This window comes from Sceloporus occidentalis, unplaced genomic scaffold, assembly GCF_023333645.1.
Source record: "Sceloporus occidentalis isolate IW3139 unplaced genomic scaffold, rSceOcc1.0.p SCAF_4, whole genome shotgun sequence".
Classification (NCBI taxonomy): Eukaryota; Metazoa; Chordata; class Lepidosauria; order Squamata; family Phrynosomatidae; genus Sceloporus; species Sceloporus occidentalis.
In genome coordinates this window covers 162,261,937-162,280,317 of record NW_028316984.1, presented here as the reverse complement: position 1 = coordinate 162,280,317, position 18,381 = coordinate 162,261,937, and the positions used below count along the sequence as shown (strand labels likewise).

General features: G+C 37.8%; 1 protein-coding gene across 8 annotated transcripts in view; it reads right to left on the bottom strand.

Moving 5' to 3' along the window:
* MIA2 (MIA SH3 domain ER export factor 2) overlaps positions 1-18,381 on the bottom strand; it is a 102,525-nt gene that overhangs the window by 76,777 nt on the left and 7,367 nt on the right. For all 8 annotated transcript variants that reach the window (XR_016280994.1, XR_016280995.1, XM_089522157.1 and 5 more), the window contains 5 exons: positions 18,181-18,314; positions 15,912-15,998; positions 8,495-13,505; positions 7,731-7,958; positions 7,529-7,623 (listed from right to left, as the gene is read on the bottom strand). Coding sequence is in view for 6 of the 8 variants with exons in the window: in XM_089522157.1 (XP_089378283.1) it covers positions 7,529-7,623; positions 7,731-7,958; positions 8,495-13,505; positions 15,912-15,998; positions 18,181-18,314 (5,555 nt within the window). In the remaining 2 variants the exon portion in view is untranslated. The remainder of the gene's footprint in view (positions 1-7,528; positions 7,624-7,730; positions 7,959-8,494; positions 13,506-15,911; positions 15,999-18,180; positions 18,315-18,381) is intronic.

The window sequence follows — 18,381 nt, the reverse complement described above, 5'->3', positions numbered from 1 at the left end:
TGCAGAAATAACCCACTTTGAGACTGCTTTAACTGCTAGGGAATCTTGGGAATTGTAGTTCATTGTGGCACCAGAGATATCCCTGACACAGAAGGTTGAGTGTCTCCCAAAACATTTAAAGCAGTCTCAAACTAGATTTATTTCTGCAGTGTGTTTTTGGATCACCTAGAATTAGCTCTGTCCTTCTTGGATAACACTGTTAGTGTATGTGGACAGACTTGTCATTCACCTGCTTCATATCCCTGCCCACTCCACAGGGCCTCTGGATATTGCATTGCTAAGATGGAAACAGCTGACACTTTTCTCTTGTGCACACACTTGCAAATACTAAACTGGGTTGTGTTGATATGAGTCCATTATATTTGTCCTTTTAAACTGATGTGTGTTTTAACCAATGTGTTTCTAACTGATGTTGTTGTTTGTTAATTGTTGTTGTCCTCAGCCTCAATCCATGGGAGAAGTGGGTGGGTAAGAAATAAATAATAATAATAATAATAATAATAATAATTTTATTATTTAATGCATGTGCAAGCAAATGAAGCACCACAGTACACTGTGCATAATCTACCCCTAAAGGTCAAATACTCCAACTGATGAGGTATACTCCAAAATTTTGATTATATGCTTTTTAAATATATCTCTAGCATAATATTTTGAAACGGTCAATGTGCCTTATACAAATAAACTGTTGTTGGAATACAGTGGGCCCTTGGTATCCGCTGGGATTTGGTTCCAGGACTGTCCATGGATACCAAAATCTGTGGATGCTCAAGTCCCATTAAATACAATGATGTAGTAAAATGATATCCTTTATATAAAATGGTAAAATCAGGGATTGCTTTTTTGGAATGCATATAATTAAAGTATTTACAAGCCATGGATGCTTGAATCCATGGATAAAAAAAAAAATCTGTGGATATGTAGGGCTGACTGTACATCTCTATCCAAGGATGAATCAGCCTTGGCTTTTAAATCAGTGTAAGGCTAAAGGTTAGAGCAGAGTAAACAAATTGTAGAGCCTGTAAAAATGAGTAAAAACCTTCAGAAAGTGTGCCAAAGTGAGGAAGGCTGGATTGGCTATCCTGTGAAATGGTGGTGGCTCTTATTATGGCCTAAGGCTGCAACCCAAAGCAGCCCATAGTTTGTTCTTCTGTGCCTTCAAATCATTTCTGACTTAAGGCAGCCCTAATGCAATCCTTCATGAGGGTTTCTTGACAAGATTTGTTCAGAGGGGGTTTGCCTTTACCTTCCTCTGAGGCTGAGGTCATCCAGTGGGTTTCCATGGCCCAGTGGGAATTGGAACTCTGGTCTCAGAGTGGTAGTCCAGCGCTCAAACCATTACATCTCTGTCAAATTCAGTGTTCAACATTATAATTCAGTGCATGTTATGACTCATGGTAAAATATTGATAGAATGGGGGCCAAAAATGTAACTGCACATTATGGGATAAGATCAAGGGAGAAAACCATTAACTTTCCCTTCAAAACATTTTGGCCCCAAGGTAAGGGACTTTTTGGAAACAGTGAGTGCATCTACATTGTATGAATAATGCAGTTTGACACCACTTTAAATGCTGTAGCTCTATCCTATGGAATCCTGGGATTTGTAATTTTACAAGATCTTTAGCCTTCTCTGCCAAAAAGTGCTGTGTCTCACAAAACTGCAAATCCCAAAATGTTGTAGGTTGGAGCCATGGCAGTCAAAGTAGTGTCAAACTACATTATTTCTACCATATAGATGCACCCATTGTTGATATTTTCTTGTGAAATCATTTAAGGAAATGTATCAACTGCTCAGCTTCACCTGCAAGTTACATATGCCTAGCTATAGTTATAATTAATAATAATAATAATAATAATAATAATTTGTTTATAGCCCGCCCAATCACAAGAAATCCAGGCAGGTTACAGCAATAAAAATACAGAGAATAAAATAAAATAAAATAAAATAAAATAAAATAAAATAAAAGAGAACCACGTAAGTCACAGAATTCACAGCTTGACCTGATGGAATTGGGCCTATCCTTTTCACCCCCTCCCAGGTCGGATGATGACAGGGAGGGAGGGCTCTTCTTCTTGAGGAAAGAATTTAATTTTAATTAATTTTAATTTAATTCTTCTCATTAAATTTAAGAGAAGAATTGGTGGACAGAGTGACCAGTTCTACTCTGTATCTTGAATTTTATTTTATTTTTACAAAGTCAGTACAGTACAACAAGCCATTTGAAGCCTATGGCTCTATTTCCCAGATTTCTGAAAAATGATTAAATGCAAATTGAAGAGCAGCCTAGCATAATAACTCCTTTATGAAAACTGGTTTGTAATAGTGCATGAACCTGTGTAACAAGTCCTTTTTCGAACAAGTCACGTGTTCCACTAAGAAGTTAGATTTGAGGTCTAGTCTTATCATTTTCTAATTCACCAACTATTCCATAATTTTATATCACACTCATCTTGGTGGTAACATATCACAGTAAGCAGTTAGGCAGTAAAACTTAATTCTGTGCTCTGAGATGCATAGAGGAAGAAGGCACAAAAGGCATCAGGCTGCGCATTAAGCAAGTTGATCCCCCTGTCTTTGCTGTATTGCTGAAAACTGAGCCCACTGCCTTGAGGAATGGGAATGCACGATGCTAAGGGAAAGCATCTCTGGTACACAGGGATAGCACACTAGGTGTTTTGCTGATGTTATTCTTCTGTAATTTGAGAGCAGGAAGTAGGGCAGGATTGATATCTATAAACCTTATGGTTTTGAACAAGAAGCCAGGTCTTAAAGCTAACAGTTTATTTCAGCTTGAGGTTTCCTCATCCATTTACTTCAAGTGGTATAAAATTCTTTCCAGTGAAAATTAGAGAGAAAACAAGACAAGGAAGAAAATATCCCTACTCTGGAAAAGGATATTTATGCCTATGATATTTAAGAAAAAATAGAGAAAAGGAACAATTATAATCAGCTCTCCATATCCATAGATTTTTTTTTAATCCAGGGATTAAGCATCCATGTCCTGATAATATTTTTAAAATATATAAATTGCAAAAGCAAGCCTTGATTTTGCCATTTTATATAAGGGACGCCATTGTATTTAATGGGACTTGAGCATCCACAAATTGTGGCATCTACAGGGATCCTAGAACCAAATTCCAGGAGATACCAAAAGCCTGTTATAATTTTAATAAACATGGCTTAATATTTCAGCTGCAAATTTGTAAATTTGTTGTTGTTGGTTGGTTGCCTTCAAGTAATTTCTGCTTTATGGCAACCCAAAGGCAATCCTATCACAAGGTATTCTTGGCAGAATTTTTTCAGAAGGGTTTTGCCCTTGCTTTCCTCTGATGCTGAGAGAATGTGACTTTCTGAAGGTGGGGTGCCATAGCCAAGTGGGGATTTGAACCCTGGTCTCCCACTGTCATAGTCCAACACTCAAGCTGTTATACTACACTGCCTCTCAAATTAATTATATGGATATAAAATGCAGATTTGTTATATATCCGTATCAGTTGGTTAGTCTTAAAGGTACCACAAAACCCTATTTTACTTTTATACTGAAACAGACTATCATGGCCATCTTGTGCAACATTATATTCAGCTGGTCATTAATAAACTATTTACAAGTCAGTTGTATCACAACAAGGTACAGACAAAACTAAAGTCAGCTCACCTGTCAGCTTTCACAAGTGATAATATTCAAAACACCAAGCAAAGCAAAAGAAAATATTACAAAGTGCAACAAAGCAAATTAGAAATAAAGAGCAGCATAGCACACAGTACCGTGTCTATGTGGCAGCTGGCACTCTGGATATAAGATTACATAGTTCTCTTCAGTTAAAGTTTAACTGCGTAGTTCTGAAAAAAAATTACCTCTTCTTCTGTCTCCATTTGTAGATCAGGAATAGTAATAATATAAATAAAATATTTATAAGACGTGTTAATTTAATAGTACAACTGTAATTTCTTAGTGAGTTCCTGATCCAGGTAGTAAGAGTTTCTGTAGTCAGTGCATGTTTCCAAAAGGACAAGGGATCCTGCCTTGACATTTGTTAAGCAAGAAGGGGTGCAGAAGGGAGGTTTATGACAAACGGCATCCTTACAATATAGAATCTCTTCTTCCTTGTGAAATATATGTCTTAATTGCTTGCAACAAGTAGTTAAAAGGTATTGCTAAACCCAGGATTAGGTAACACTTTACCAACATGTGGACTGCATGACTCAGTTTAATTGTATCAGATTCATAAGTTAAAATGTCTTAAATAAACAACTTGGACTTGAAATATAATACCTCTGCTCACATGGCAATAGTTTCTTAGGCGGGTTACAGACCACCGAAATGCAACGGTCTCCCGCCGCCGCCACTTGCAGCATCCAGGAGCCGCAGCAGCCAAACCGCGTGGGTCCTGGACGCTCCGAGGAAAGAGCGTGGAAATCGCGCTCCTTCCTGGGCCCCAGAAAAGATGTCGCAAGGCACTAGTCGTGCACTCGCGGCGTCACTTCCGGGGCACGACGTGCAGACGCGCAGCGTCCGCTACGTCAATATGGCGGCGGCCGTGTGGAAAGGGCGCCGCCATTTGTTATGGACTCTGTCCGTAATAGAAGTAGGGGTGTCTGGAAGAGACGCTCCTTTTTCAAACTGGGACATCCTGAGGACGTCCGAAATGGCGGTTTGTAATGCGCCTCTGTCACTTCGCTTTTAGGATGTAATATATATAAACTTTATCCTAGTTATGCACCCTGATTTGCCAAGGCAAATTCAGTTATCTAAAATACCTACAGATTTGAGACAGGTTAATTAAGCATACTGTACTAAAAAGAAAGTTTCATATTATTATTATTATTATTATTATTATTATTATTATCCTTTATTTATAAAGTGCTGTAAATTTACACAGCACTGTACACATAGTCTTTTTAATTAGACAGTTCCCTGTTAGGTCTTTTTTTCCAAGTAAACATTTATGTTTGAGATATCAGTTATTTTTCCTTCAGAATATTCCATACCCCTTGAATTTCTAATGGTTACTATTTAAAGGATCAATATTGTAGAGGGAAGTTGATGCATCTGAGAAGATTCTGAAATTCTAAGCCTTTTTATTTCACAGTCAGACAATTCTAGTTCATGTACCGTACTAACACTTCTTTCTCCAACCTGTCCCAAGGACTCAGATCAACTGCAATAGTTTTTGTTTTATATTATCTTGACAATCATTCTCTCTGATGGGTCAGATTTAAAGATAATAAATTACAATGCAAACATCTCCATTGCTGACCTAGAACACTTACTCAACACCTGCACCCAAAAACAACTTCTCTACAGTTTCTTGATGACATATTTGTAATTTGATGACATGTAAAGCAATCACTTGAGAAGTTTCACCAGAATTTTAACAACTTCCACTCTATCATCAACCTGAGCCTGGAACAATACACACAATACATTTTTGACATCACCCAATGGTCTTTTAAGCACCATGCTCTATCAAAACCTGACTGATGACTAAACATACTGACATGCCTCCAGTTTCCACACAGAACATACTACCAAATCTACTGTTTACAGACAAGCCCTCCAATTCAATAGCATCTGACTGCCTTAGACCAACATGACAGAGACTCAAAGCTCTTAAATTTACAACAGGCATTTCTCACCTACAATAACCTAAAATCCTTGAAATTCTTGAAATAAATATTAATCTAAGAAGATGAAGGAACAAATCAACAAGGCAAGGTTAATACCCACGAACCATTTATATCCCTGGTGGTCACCTACAGTCCACAGCTGAAACCACTCAAATGCATAATCAATGAACTAGAGAATAACACAGCCCTCTTACAAGCTTTGGGAGGCAGGTCTTGTTTGGCCTCCAGATCTTAAACAATTACTCACTTATAACAGAATACATAACATGGATGGCAATACAGGAACAAGACCAGGCCACAAACCCAGATGCTAACCAGTGGTTTACCTAAGTTTGGTATTACCTGGTACTGAGGGGATGGGGGCCCAAAGCTGAAGGGGCAGGGCTTCTGGGAAATGTTGGAGTTGGCTTTGACAAGCGCGCATGCGTGCCCCGATCCTCCTCCCTGCGGCTTGGCTTTCCTCAAGGGAAAGCCAGGCAGCAACGAGGAGGTTTGGAGGAGTCGCCGGGGTCTGAGCCCTATCCCCCAAGGACCAGAGACCTCCCATAGGCCTGCAGAAATGGCAGTGCGGCAAGGAAAAGAGCTGTTCATTGCCCGCCTGGGCCGTAAACCCCTCCCCTGAGGCCCAGAGAGTCTCCAAGGCCCACAGAAATGGCCACATGGGCCAGGAAAGTGACCATGCAGCTAAGAAAAATGGCCACGCAGCCAAGGGAACTGCCAGCCACACAGGCCGGAGACCCCCCAAGGCCTGGAGTGGCACCCCTGCGGGCCCAAGGAGTGGTTGTGGGGGGCAGGGGCCGACTGGGTGTCACCCCCTTCTGGGGTGTCACCTGGTGCAACCCAAACTTCCCACACCCTACCAGTGACACTCCTGATGCTAACTGTTTAAATATTTGAAGGGGTGTCATGTTGAGGAGGGTGCAGGCTTGTTTTCTGCTGCTCCAGAGACTAGAACGTGGAACAATGGATGCAAGCTGCAGGAAAAGAGGTTCCACCTCAACATTAGGAGGAACTTTCTGACAGTAAGGGTTGTTCGACAGTGGAACACACTCCTTCAGAGTGTAGTGGAGTCTCCTTCCTTAGAGGTCTTCAAAGAGAGGCTGGATGGCCATCTGTCAGAGATGCTTTAACTTGGATTTCCTGCATGGCAGGGGGTTGGACTGGATGGCACTTGTGGTCTCTTCCAACTCTATGATTCTGTGATTCTAACTCTGTCCCCTTATCTATTCTGGAAGCAATATTACAGAGGCCACTCACAACATCAGAAGTGCATTTACTTGCTCTTCCTACAATGTGATATATGCCATCCTATGACAACAATGCCACTCTACACTGTACATTGGACAAATAGGAGTATCTACACAAGAGATTTATGCACATAAATCTGACATGAGAAATGGCTATACCCAAAAACCAATTGCAGAGTATTTCAACCTTCCTGGACATACAGTACAGGATTTACATGTCATGGTCCTTGAACAAGGAAATGTTCAATGTTATGAAGAGCCCTGCTGGCTCAGTGGTTAAATGCCTGTACTGCAGCCACTCACTCATAAACCACAAGGTTGTGAGTTTGATAACAGCCAAGCGCTCCAGGGTTGACTCAGCCTGGCATCCTTCTGAGGTTGCTAAAATGAGTTTCCATCTTTCTGGAGACAATTAGTTTACACACATTGTAAACAGCGGTATAGAAAAGTAGTTGCTATTGCTATTACTATTATTTCTAAGCAGAAAATATTCCAGGGGAGCCATTAGGAGAGTAATGCACCAAAAATGCAGATTATTATATTAAAAGGCATATTCTGCAAAAACCTGAATAGCAACCAAGATTGTTTAAGATGCATATATCTCTTGCATTTCAGGCTCTACTTGTGTTATAAAGTCAAAATAAACATACCTTTTTACTAGCAGTTGTCATAATTGATAATCCAGATGTTATAATGGCACAGAAGTCATTCAAAAGCAGGATTATCTGAAATAACCATTCTCTTTCTGATTCATGTAAAAATTAAGAAAAAGAGAGGGCATATCTTACAATTTATCTTATTTTATGAACAAATTAATACTTTAGAGTATTTTTAATTAGATATACTGCTTACCATTATTAATAAAAGTGTTCTGAGTCATTCGAAGGTTCTTTGGTAATTTCCCCTTGAAATCTGGGTGAAATCTGTCATTTTTTACTGAAGTATGCATTTTCTCTTCATTGTTTACTGGAGGTATATTGTTTGTTTCTGAATGCTGGCTGTTGTTAGGTTCTTTATCAGAATTCAAATAATTACTTTCTTTAGGAGCATTGCCAGGCAATTGTTCCTTATTCATTATGCCTACAAATAATTGGAAAGTGATATCTGTAAATGTTAGTTGTGTCATCAGCTCTTCTTTACAGTCAAAAATGTTAGCATACTATTTACAGGATCATTGTTCATATCTCTAGGTTGGATTTTTAATAAATTATTTTAATCTAAAATAAACATTTAGTCAAGTAGAAGTGATTAAAATCCAGATGAATAGGGAACTAGAAACCTGTTAATTGGTTGACAGCTCTGTCTTATCTTCTGAGATTGTGCTTTTGTTTTTATGTATGTTCTATTTTTCTAGAATCTAGCATCTACTGATAAAAATAAATTATGTTTGATTCTAAATTATGTTGCCTATAATCTTAACACAGCATGATTCAACAAAATATTGCGAAGACTATTCTGAGCGGTCAATACCCTGCTGTTCTATAAGTTTATAATAGACATCAATTTCTTGTCACATTTTAAGCTGGGAAAATTCCATCAGTATCTTATCTCTGGGAGGTTTGCTTTACAAACAAACAAAGTATTTGTCTCGCTTCATCAAAATAGTGGTTTAGTACCTGATTTTGCCCTTTTTTTTCCACAGTTGTTTTCGATGTCCACCACAAGACTTTGCAGCTCCCGAAGTAAATTGTTTTTTGCTTTCAAACATTTCTCATGTATAAAGTTTAATTTATGCTCATCCTCCTGTGAAGTGATCAATTGCCTCTGATTGCTGTCAATATTTTCACAGGGAAAAGTGGTGATCTCGTGGTAAACCTTTTCAAACTCTTGTGCCAGTGACTCCAGTTCATGTCTTTCGCACACATTTGCTTGAAGTATCCTTTTGGACTCCACAATTAGCTTTATATAGGTTTCCTGGAATCCCATGAAGAAACTAGCATCTGTCAGGTCCAACTCTGTGTCTCTTAGCCATTTACCATTTTGAACTGTTTCCTGGGAAACAGTCTCTCTTTGGTTGTCATTTTTAAAATCTTTAGTAATAGATTTTTCCTTGTTGTGGCTGTATATTTTCCCCTTAGACTCCTGTTCTATAATGTTAAAAATGTCTGAAGAATGGATAGGTTTCGTACTCTGAATATTGCTTTTGGTTTGCTCAAAGTTACTTTCCACTACATCAGACTCCTTCCTGTCTATCTTAGTTTGTATTACAATAATATTTCCATCATCTTTAGGCTTATTTTGAAATAGATCTCCAAAAAGCCATGAAGTTTTACCAAAAATATTACTCACAACACCTTGCCTTCCTGGCTTTTCACTTCTGCCACTGTGTTCTGTTTCTTTGTCATTTTCTATAACTTTTTGATCTTTCCCTTGGCTATCCCTCACGTACTCAGAATACCCTTGTTTTTCTACACATTTCAGATTTTTAGGAAGGAGAGTAATTATCTTCTGTGCCAATATTTCATCATCAGGATCTGTAGCTAAATGGTAAATGTTCACGTTATCTTTAGCATGTGGTGGTATGTAGTCTTTTTTATAATCTGCAGCCTCAAGATGATGGGGAATATCATCAGAGAAAAGCTTGGTAGGATTGACATTATTATCTGTCTCACATGTCTCACTTTGCATTTCTATATTAAGGGGCGGATTTTCACTAGAAATACTTTCAACTACACTGTGTTTCTGAAGTAAGCTGCCATTGCCAATTGTCAGTAAAATGTCTTCATTTTTTTCCTGAGACTTTACTCCAGGTAGTTTTGGCATTATATCTAGTATTTCTTTCTGATGCTCAAATTTAGTACCTTCATTATTTTTAGTGCCATCTATTAGTTTATGCTGACCTAATATTTTAAGCTTCTCCACTGCTTTATCAGGTGCTGAATGTATTTTTGTATCACATATCACCTGATTTATACACTTTTCATCAGGCTCTAATCCTATGATATTGCTACTTTCACCATCCTGTGGTGCAAGATAGTAAGATGTAACTGTGTGATCATTTTTTGGCTCATTTCCATCTTCCTTCTCATACGTCAGGCCTATAGTCCCTTGAAGGGAATGCATATTTTCCTTAGGAAAAGTGCCAGAGCTTGAAGAAGATGTCATTTGTTCTTGTGTGCCACGATCATAAACAACCCTTGTTCTTAAGGAAGAATCACTATATTGACCATTAGCAACATATTTGTCTGTCATTGAACCATGTTTCTCCTCAATGATTTTTTTATCTGTCTGCATTTGTGCATCCTGGACATTTTTCTTTTTCACATTCACAGAATTGTAACTCACTGTGTTGCTGGCATGCCCATCCGTCTCCTTTTCACTTTGAAACGCCCCCTGAGATGTAGCTTCTGTAGATAATCCTTGCTGATATAATATATTTGAATCCTCTTCATTTATTGGTTTGTTTGACTCATTTTCTGTATTTTCGTTACCATATTGTTTGTCTTCATTATTTTCTGCCAGATGTTCTGAAATATAGATTTTTCCTTTGGCTCTTTCTTGAGAAAAATAATCCATACGTTCCCTGGTGATTAAACTTTTGTAATAATTCAAGCACAGAGGAAAATCATCTTTGATGGCATCAGATGACATACTTTCTATATTTTTCATCTCAGCAAGTTCCCTTTTCTGATAAGAATCTGTAACATCATCTTTCTGTAAACTGACTAACCATTTATTATAGTTACAGTTTGGGTTGCTAGATGTGAAATCTCTCTTCATAATTTTGTATTGTTGTGATGACCTTTGTACATTAAATTTTATTTCTGGTGCATCATGCTGTTCACCTGAAAAAAACTGGTTGTTTCCTTGTATATTAGTACATTCTTTATCCTCTGCATCTTTTTCCTTGAGTTTTTGTTTCTTGAATAAGGAATCCATTGTGTGGTCTAACAAATATTTTTCAGATGAAGTAGAAGATGTGTCTGTTAATAATTGAGCTTCTTCTATTACATTTTCACTGTCTCCATTGTCTTGCACTGCTGATGAAGGTAACAAAATACCTTGGTTAGAAAAATCTATCTTCATATTTGTCTCCCCTTTCATTTTCTGATAGAATTGGTTTTTCTCTTCTATTTCTTTGTTTCTCATTAATATCTCAACACTACTTTTAGTCTGGCTGTTTTCATTCTTGGAGTTCTTGTCTTCGCGAGCTTCTTGCAAATAATTCTTATTTTTATCTGTAAAGCTTTGGGAGCCAAGGAGAAGTTTGTAGTGGCTCAGAGACAAGAAGGGCTGGAGCTGTTCTAACTGGCTGGGCTTTTCTTCAAAATGAGTGGGATCTGAGAAGCCAGTATCCTGAGATGAGTGGGAAGAAAATGGGAACTGAGCTACATTCCAGTCACTTGGAGAAGCTCCTTTCTCCTGTGCTTTCTTATTAGTTTGGTCAGTGGAGTCATGTTCCTTACAATCTATGTAATTATTTTTACTGTCTGGCTCCCTACTTACCTCTTTTATCTCACTTCCCATTTCCTTAGGTTTTTCTGATAAAATTTGTTCTTTCTCCACAGTTATAACTGGTTTATCTTCATCTGATACATCAAGAAGTATTTTACCTTCACCTGGAATGTGCCTCGATTGTGCAAAATTATCTGACTGTTCTTTCAGTTCCCTGAAAAATGTATTTTTATTTGTCACTAGGCTACTTTCTACTTTATCATCCATTTTAATTTCTCCCTTTGATTTCTTATCAAGATACATTTCTGTGCCTTCCAAATGTGGATTCTTTATGTATTCGTTGTTATGCTGGACTGCTTCCTCTCCATGTTGTTCTTCTTTCATTAACATAGATCTTTCAGAGGAATAAATGCCTGGTGAAGAACTTACATTTTCTAGCTCTAAATGAGACGTTTGTTCCACCTCCCAAATATGACCAATATTTTTATGTTTTATATTAGAATTATTCTGTATTTCTAAACTTTCTGAAGTACGGTTCCAGTGTATTTGTATACACTGGCCATTGGCGAGTCTGTGTTCTAGTTCAGATTTTACGGACGGAAGATGTGTCTTGTATTTCCCCAGTTTACTATCCTCTGTTTTTTCTCTGTTTTCTTTCTTACTTTTTGTAGCTGAAGAAGATGCCACAATGTTTTCTTGAGAAATGTCAACATGCTTGTGATCTGAAACCTTTTCAATAATAATCTGATTTAACACTAGTTTACTTTCTTTATCAATATCTACAATTTCATCACTGTTTTTAGATTGGGTGCTTTCCTTACTAGACTTTAGCTCCTTTTCTACATCTAGTACATTAGTATTCTCTTCAGATGCAAGACCCTGAAAATTTAGTACATTTGTGAAATAACTAATAAATGTGAAAGGCTGATGTTCTGGGGGGCCCTCATGTTTTTTCTCCCTTCCATTTTGAATATATAGTGGATCTATACCTTGAAGCTGATCTGCAGCTGATTCCTGTGTGCTTTTACTACCTACAGAATTATGACCTGGTTGATTATCTACTGTGACCCTTTTAACATTGACAGTTCTACTGTATAAACTTTCATACCAACCTGACTGGTCATTTGTTCTGTCTGACTCCTTCATTACAGCCTTAACATTAATATTTTCCATAACTTGATTTCTTGATTCTGAATCCTGTTCTGCATACTTCACCATTTTATCAAGAACCTCTATGGAGAAAGATGGATCTGCTGCATCTAAGTCTATGTGTTTATTTGCTTTATTAATATATCTCTCAGGGGCTTCTTGATCATATTTTTCTTTTTCTTTCTGCAATGTTGATTCAGTTATTTGCTTTACAGTTTCATCATATTTTTCTTGTTTTTCAGAATTAATCATTTCAACAGTTTGTTTTCTCAAGTCTTCATGTATTAAAGACATCTGCGCACTTGGAGGTGGTGATTCTTCATTTTGATCACTTTCCTCTCCACCTGTAGGCTTTTCCTTTACTTTATTTCCCTTAAAGTACCCAAAAGTTAAAACATCACTTAATTCTTTATCAAACCAGTTTGATTCGGATTGCCCAGAATTTCTATGTTCTTCTGATACTGCAGTAGTGTCATGTTCAACAGTCCCAACTGTAGTGGAGCTATCAAGGATTTCTGGATCATTTTCTTTGTAGAGCAAACCAAGTCCTGATTTTTCACCCCCATAATGTAGCAAGTCTGTAAAAGTACTTTTAAACCAGCTAGAGGTCCTTGGCTCAATGTCACCTTCTTCATTTAGTGTTTTTAAGTCACTGTCATCCATTATGGTTGTTTTTCTATGTCTAAATGTAACTTCTTTTGCAGTATCTGCAGTTTTTCCAGCAGCCTCCTCATTTTCTTTTCTTTCTAAACTAAACCAGTTTGTAAAACTAGAGATGGTCCAGGAAGACTGAGAAGGGGTGTGTCCCAGAGTCTGACTATTTTGGTCTTCTTGCTGAATAGTTTCATCTTGTCCAATCTTGCTATCTCTGAGTTCTGAATCATCATGACTTGTAGATTCCAGAATATACAGCTCTTCGAATTTACTGTCAAATTCTTCACTGTCAGGAAATGGCTTTTTATATTCCTTTGGGAATACATCTGTGTGAAGATGTAAATATTCATTTCCTTCATCGTGGTTAAGTATGCTGCCTTCATTTTCAAAGACATAGTCCTTTCCATCAAGGCAAAGGAAATCAGTTTCCTACAAGTAAAAACATGTATGAATTGAATGTACCATTCACAACTCCACACTTAATGTTCTGTATACACATCTTCAGTGACAATTTTCTAATCCTCCTTCTCTATAATTTCTTAACATAAGATAATTATTAATAAAAATAATGCAAATGCAAGAAAACCCATGCTATTCAATGATTAATTTGTGAAATATGCTTTTCTTTTAAAAAATAAAAATTAACAGGTAGGGGATAGCCAGTGTAGTTTAAGGATTTGAGAGTTAGACTACAATTTTGGAGACTAAGGTCCTAATACTCATTTCAGCCATAGAAACTCAGTGGATGACCTTGAGCAAATCACACTCTCTCAGCTTCAGAGGAAGGCAAGGGCAACCCCCCTCTGAATAAATTCTGCCAAAAACACAAAACAAAACATGATAAAATTCAAAGATATAGCCATGTTAGTCTGTAGAATCAGAATGTAGAGAGCACCTTTGAGATTAACTGAAAGAAAGAAGTTGACAGCATGAGCTTTCGTAGACTTCAGTCTGCTTCCTCAGATGCATTATAAATTCACCTTAGGGTTGCCATACAACAATAACAAAGCATTTAAAGCTGAGCAAATTCACTGCTTTTAAGAGACCAAATTGGATAATGTTGGCATCTGAAACAAAACGTTAAACCATATTTACTCATTTGTATATGGCAGAGGGGTGTGGTGGTTTGAGTGTTGGACTATGACTATGGAGACCAGGGTTCCATTCCCCATTCAGCCATGGAAACCCACTGGATGAACTTGGAAAAGTCACACACTTTCAGCCTCATAAAAATATTATAGGTTTGCTTTTTGGTGTTGTGTGTGCCTTCAAGTCATTTCCTACTTATGGTGACTCTAAGGCAAACCTGTCATATTACAGTTTTCTTGGCTGGATTTGTTCAGAGAAGGTTTGCCATTACTCTTGTCTGAAGCTGGTAGTGTGTGACTTGCCCATGGTCACCCAGTGAGTTTAATACCTTAAGGTCGCCATAAATCAGAACTACTCGAAGGCACACAACAACAACAAAAATATAATGTATATGTATACTTTACATACATTGTTATGTATGTTAGTAACAAATAAACCTGTAGCATAGCCTTAGATTTACAAGTACAGTAAAAACATTATGCATAATACTAGGATACCATTGCAATTTTGGTTTTACCCAATTGTATTCTAAAGTAAGTTCAAATTAGTTAATTTATGCATTCTATCCAGTCATACTTAAAGTTGAGCATTTGAAATCAATGGGACTTAGTGAGAAATCATCAATAAATTGTAATAAATTCATTTTCTAATTAGCACTAGATCCAATTCACTTTCTGTCTGCAAACAGAATTGCAGCCTTACCAAATGAATTCTACAAATATATTAACACATTAAAGAAATAGTCCTGAGACAACGTCTGAGTGATCATGGGCAGAGACCCACCAATAGTTTCTTGCAGCTTGTTCTACCTTGAAGGCATAGAGATGTAAGCATATTGCTCTGCCACAGTATGGATGGCATCATCCATTTTATAATGAAGGTCAGATGATACTCAGGAGGGAAGGGAGGCTTTCTCCTTTTCCTAGGACTTTCTGCAAGGCTGACATGAAGAGTCTGGCCAGGTGATGCTCAGGAAAAGAACAAAGTTTTGAAATGTTATCTTTTGGAGACTATAGAATTTAAATTCTTCCAGCTACCATAGGCATCTGCCTTGCTGGCTGGAAGATTCTGGGACTGGTGTCCAAAAAAGTAACTATTTAAAGCTCTGAAAATGAGGGTGTCAGTTATCCTGAATCTAGCGAGCTTTCATGGACCGAGAAGAAAAGGAATATTGAGAACAAATGAAACTTTGGGATTTCTTTACTTGTACAGTGGATTGTTGTTATCCACTGGGGTTTGGTTCCAGGATCTCCCATTGATAACAAAATGTGTGGATGCTCAAGTCCCATTAAATATAATGGCATAGCAAAATGGAGTCCCTTCTATAAAATTTAAAATCAAGGTTTGATATTTGGGATTTATACTTTTTAAAAAGGTTTTCAAGCTGTGGATGCTTGAATCCATGGATAAAATATCCATGGATAAGGAGGGCCAACTGTATATCTGATAAAGATCCAAAACACATGGGCCAAATAAAGCACCTTCCGGGCACTTTGGGGGTGTGGTATTCAAATGATGCATGCCCCCAAACCATCTGGAAGTCACTCCGAGGCCACCTAAGGCAGCCCAAAGCCGGCCCAAAAAGGAGTGGCAAAAAGCTGCTCCTGCTGGTGGCCTGTTTGAGACCGTGATAGCAGCCGGCTTTGGGACAGCAGCATCCAGTCACCGCAGTCCTGGAGTGATTGGGGCCAGAGTGACCTCTGGTTGCTCCTTTGCTTCACCCTTTGCTTAATCATGCTTATTTACCTTAGTTGGTACTTCTACTTCTTTTGTATTAAAAACCTCTTCAATCTGGACTGCATCCTTTGGAAAATATCCAAAATCTCTTCCTTTCTGTATAAATTGAAAATTTAATATTTTATATATGATTGATATTATATGTAAACGTTATGCTTTTGCACCTAAAACATTGTGTTACAGCAAAAATTAGAAGACCATTTATTTCTATTACATGTGCATAATAAACACTCTTATCCAGCCTCAGGAAATGTTCTTTTTCATTTCTTAAATATACAGAAAATGTTTTCTTAAATGCACAGAAAATTTTTATCTTGCACATTAATAAAATTGTTGAATGTTAAGGATTTATTTATTAAATCTATATTCCATTTTCCCACTGAAAATAGTTTTCAAGGTAGTTAATAATAATAAAGTAGAAGTAAAATATTATGTCATGATTATAACAGAAAACCAGCCCAGCTGCATGTATGGACCTTGATATGTTTGCTTTCTGGATTGCAGTTTACTCTATATCCCCACTCTCACCCTCAGCTTTACATTTTCTCTTTTGCTATCTTAGAATAAGATTATTGTAGAAAAAATTACCTTGTCCTACTACTAAAATAGACTGAATTTTCTAACAGTAAAAGTGGACCAATAATAATAAAAATACACATAAAAGGCTTGTGAAGCATAGCTAGCTAGTATTTCTTAAAGAAGCTTAGGAGTTTATCACATGGGGGAAAATTGGAAATTTAAAATGGTCAGAACACGTTATGAACTCACAATTGTGTAAATGGTTTTCACATGCAAAGCGCTGTTATCTCATGCAAAATCTGAGATCAACCTGCACTTGTGCACAAATGGGTTTCACACAACGGAACCAAATGTACCTTCTTTCTGATAATGATAAAAGCTTGTGCATCCTGAAAAAGCGATCAAATGCGCAAATGATTTTCACGCATAGACTGCAACAAATCTCTCTCTCTCTCTCTCTCTGTGTGTGTGTGTGTGTGTGTGTGTGTGTGTCCCTTCCTTCCATCAGCAGCTGTTTTTTAAGAGCCCTGGCTATGGGGAAACTGACAGACATACTCAGGAAAGAGCGAGGGGGAACTCTGCCTTTTTTCTATCTCGCTTGCTCTGTCCCTGCTTTTGCCTTGGTAGCTGTTTCTTCAAGAGCTCTAGCTCAGAAAGAAGGCTGAAGTGATTCCCAAATTGTCCCCTTTAAAGGAATTTTGGACTTCAGCTCCCAGAAGCCTCAGCCATGTTGGCCAATAGCATGGGATTCTGGTAGCTGAAGTCCAAAATCCCTTAAAGAGGACAGTTTGGGGATCACTGTGGGCCTGTGGCTGAAGCTGGAGACATACACACAGAGAGAAAGGAAGAGGAGTGCGCCGGGACTCTGACTTCTCTCTCTCTCTCCCCTTGCATCAGTTATTTGTTTTAAGAGCACTGGCTACAAAGAAGGGTGAGTACTTATTTTACTTATTCCGCGACACTGGTAGTAAACTCTTCCCAAAGAAGCATGGAAAATCAGGCAAAAACACATAAACAGGGAGAATCCCATGAATAAACCACAAGTAGCTTTCAGACTACAGCAATTTTGCAAAAAAAGCAAATTCATGAATGAAATGGAAATGAATTTCTGATATTTCCCCCAAAATGCTTATTTCCTGGTTCATATCACTTTCTTGTCCAATTTTATGTGGTTTGCACGCAACGTTGTCTAAAAACCATTTGCACAATTGTGCCTAATATGCTGGATAACTGCTTGTTCTGACTGTTTAAAGTTCCAGTTTTCCCTGTGTGATAAACTCCTTAGAATCCGCAAGGAGCCATGTTGTAGTTTTATAGCTTAAAGTATAATTATGTACTTTGCTATCCAGAGAATTGGGACTTTCTTCCGCTTCCTCTTTGGTTGCAGCCAGCCCTAGTAGACAAGAATTCTGGTTTCAAAAAGGATTTTAGCAAGGAGGTGAGATCACAGGTTTTGGGAAAGCCATGGGATCCAAAAGAAGTATATCATCAAATCCTAGAATCATACACCTGAAAGGGACAAAAAGGGCCATCTCTTGCAACTCCCTGCCTGGCTGGAGTACACAACTAAAGTGTTCCTAAGAGGTGCCATTCAACCTCTGTTTGAAAACGTCCAAAGGAGGAGAATCCACCATCCTCCAAGATGGTCTGTACTACTGCTAAACGGCTATTATCCTGGCCACATTTATAAATAACATGTCTCTGGTATTACTGCTTTCTGGTTTCTCATAAATAAATGGTTGCTATATAAAATACTTACACTTCCTGCCCACAAATCCTCCCTTTTCCTGGAAAGTTTGAAGTATACCGTTATCTCTTCCCCTGTTTTGAAGTCCAGATAGCGACAGTCAGGGCCACTGTAGTCTTTAATGGCTAGCGCTCTACTCATTGATGCTAAATATATGTTAGAAAAGACATTTGAAGAGCTTTATTATATTATTAACCAATATGTGTGAAACAA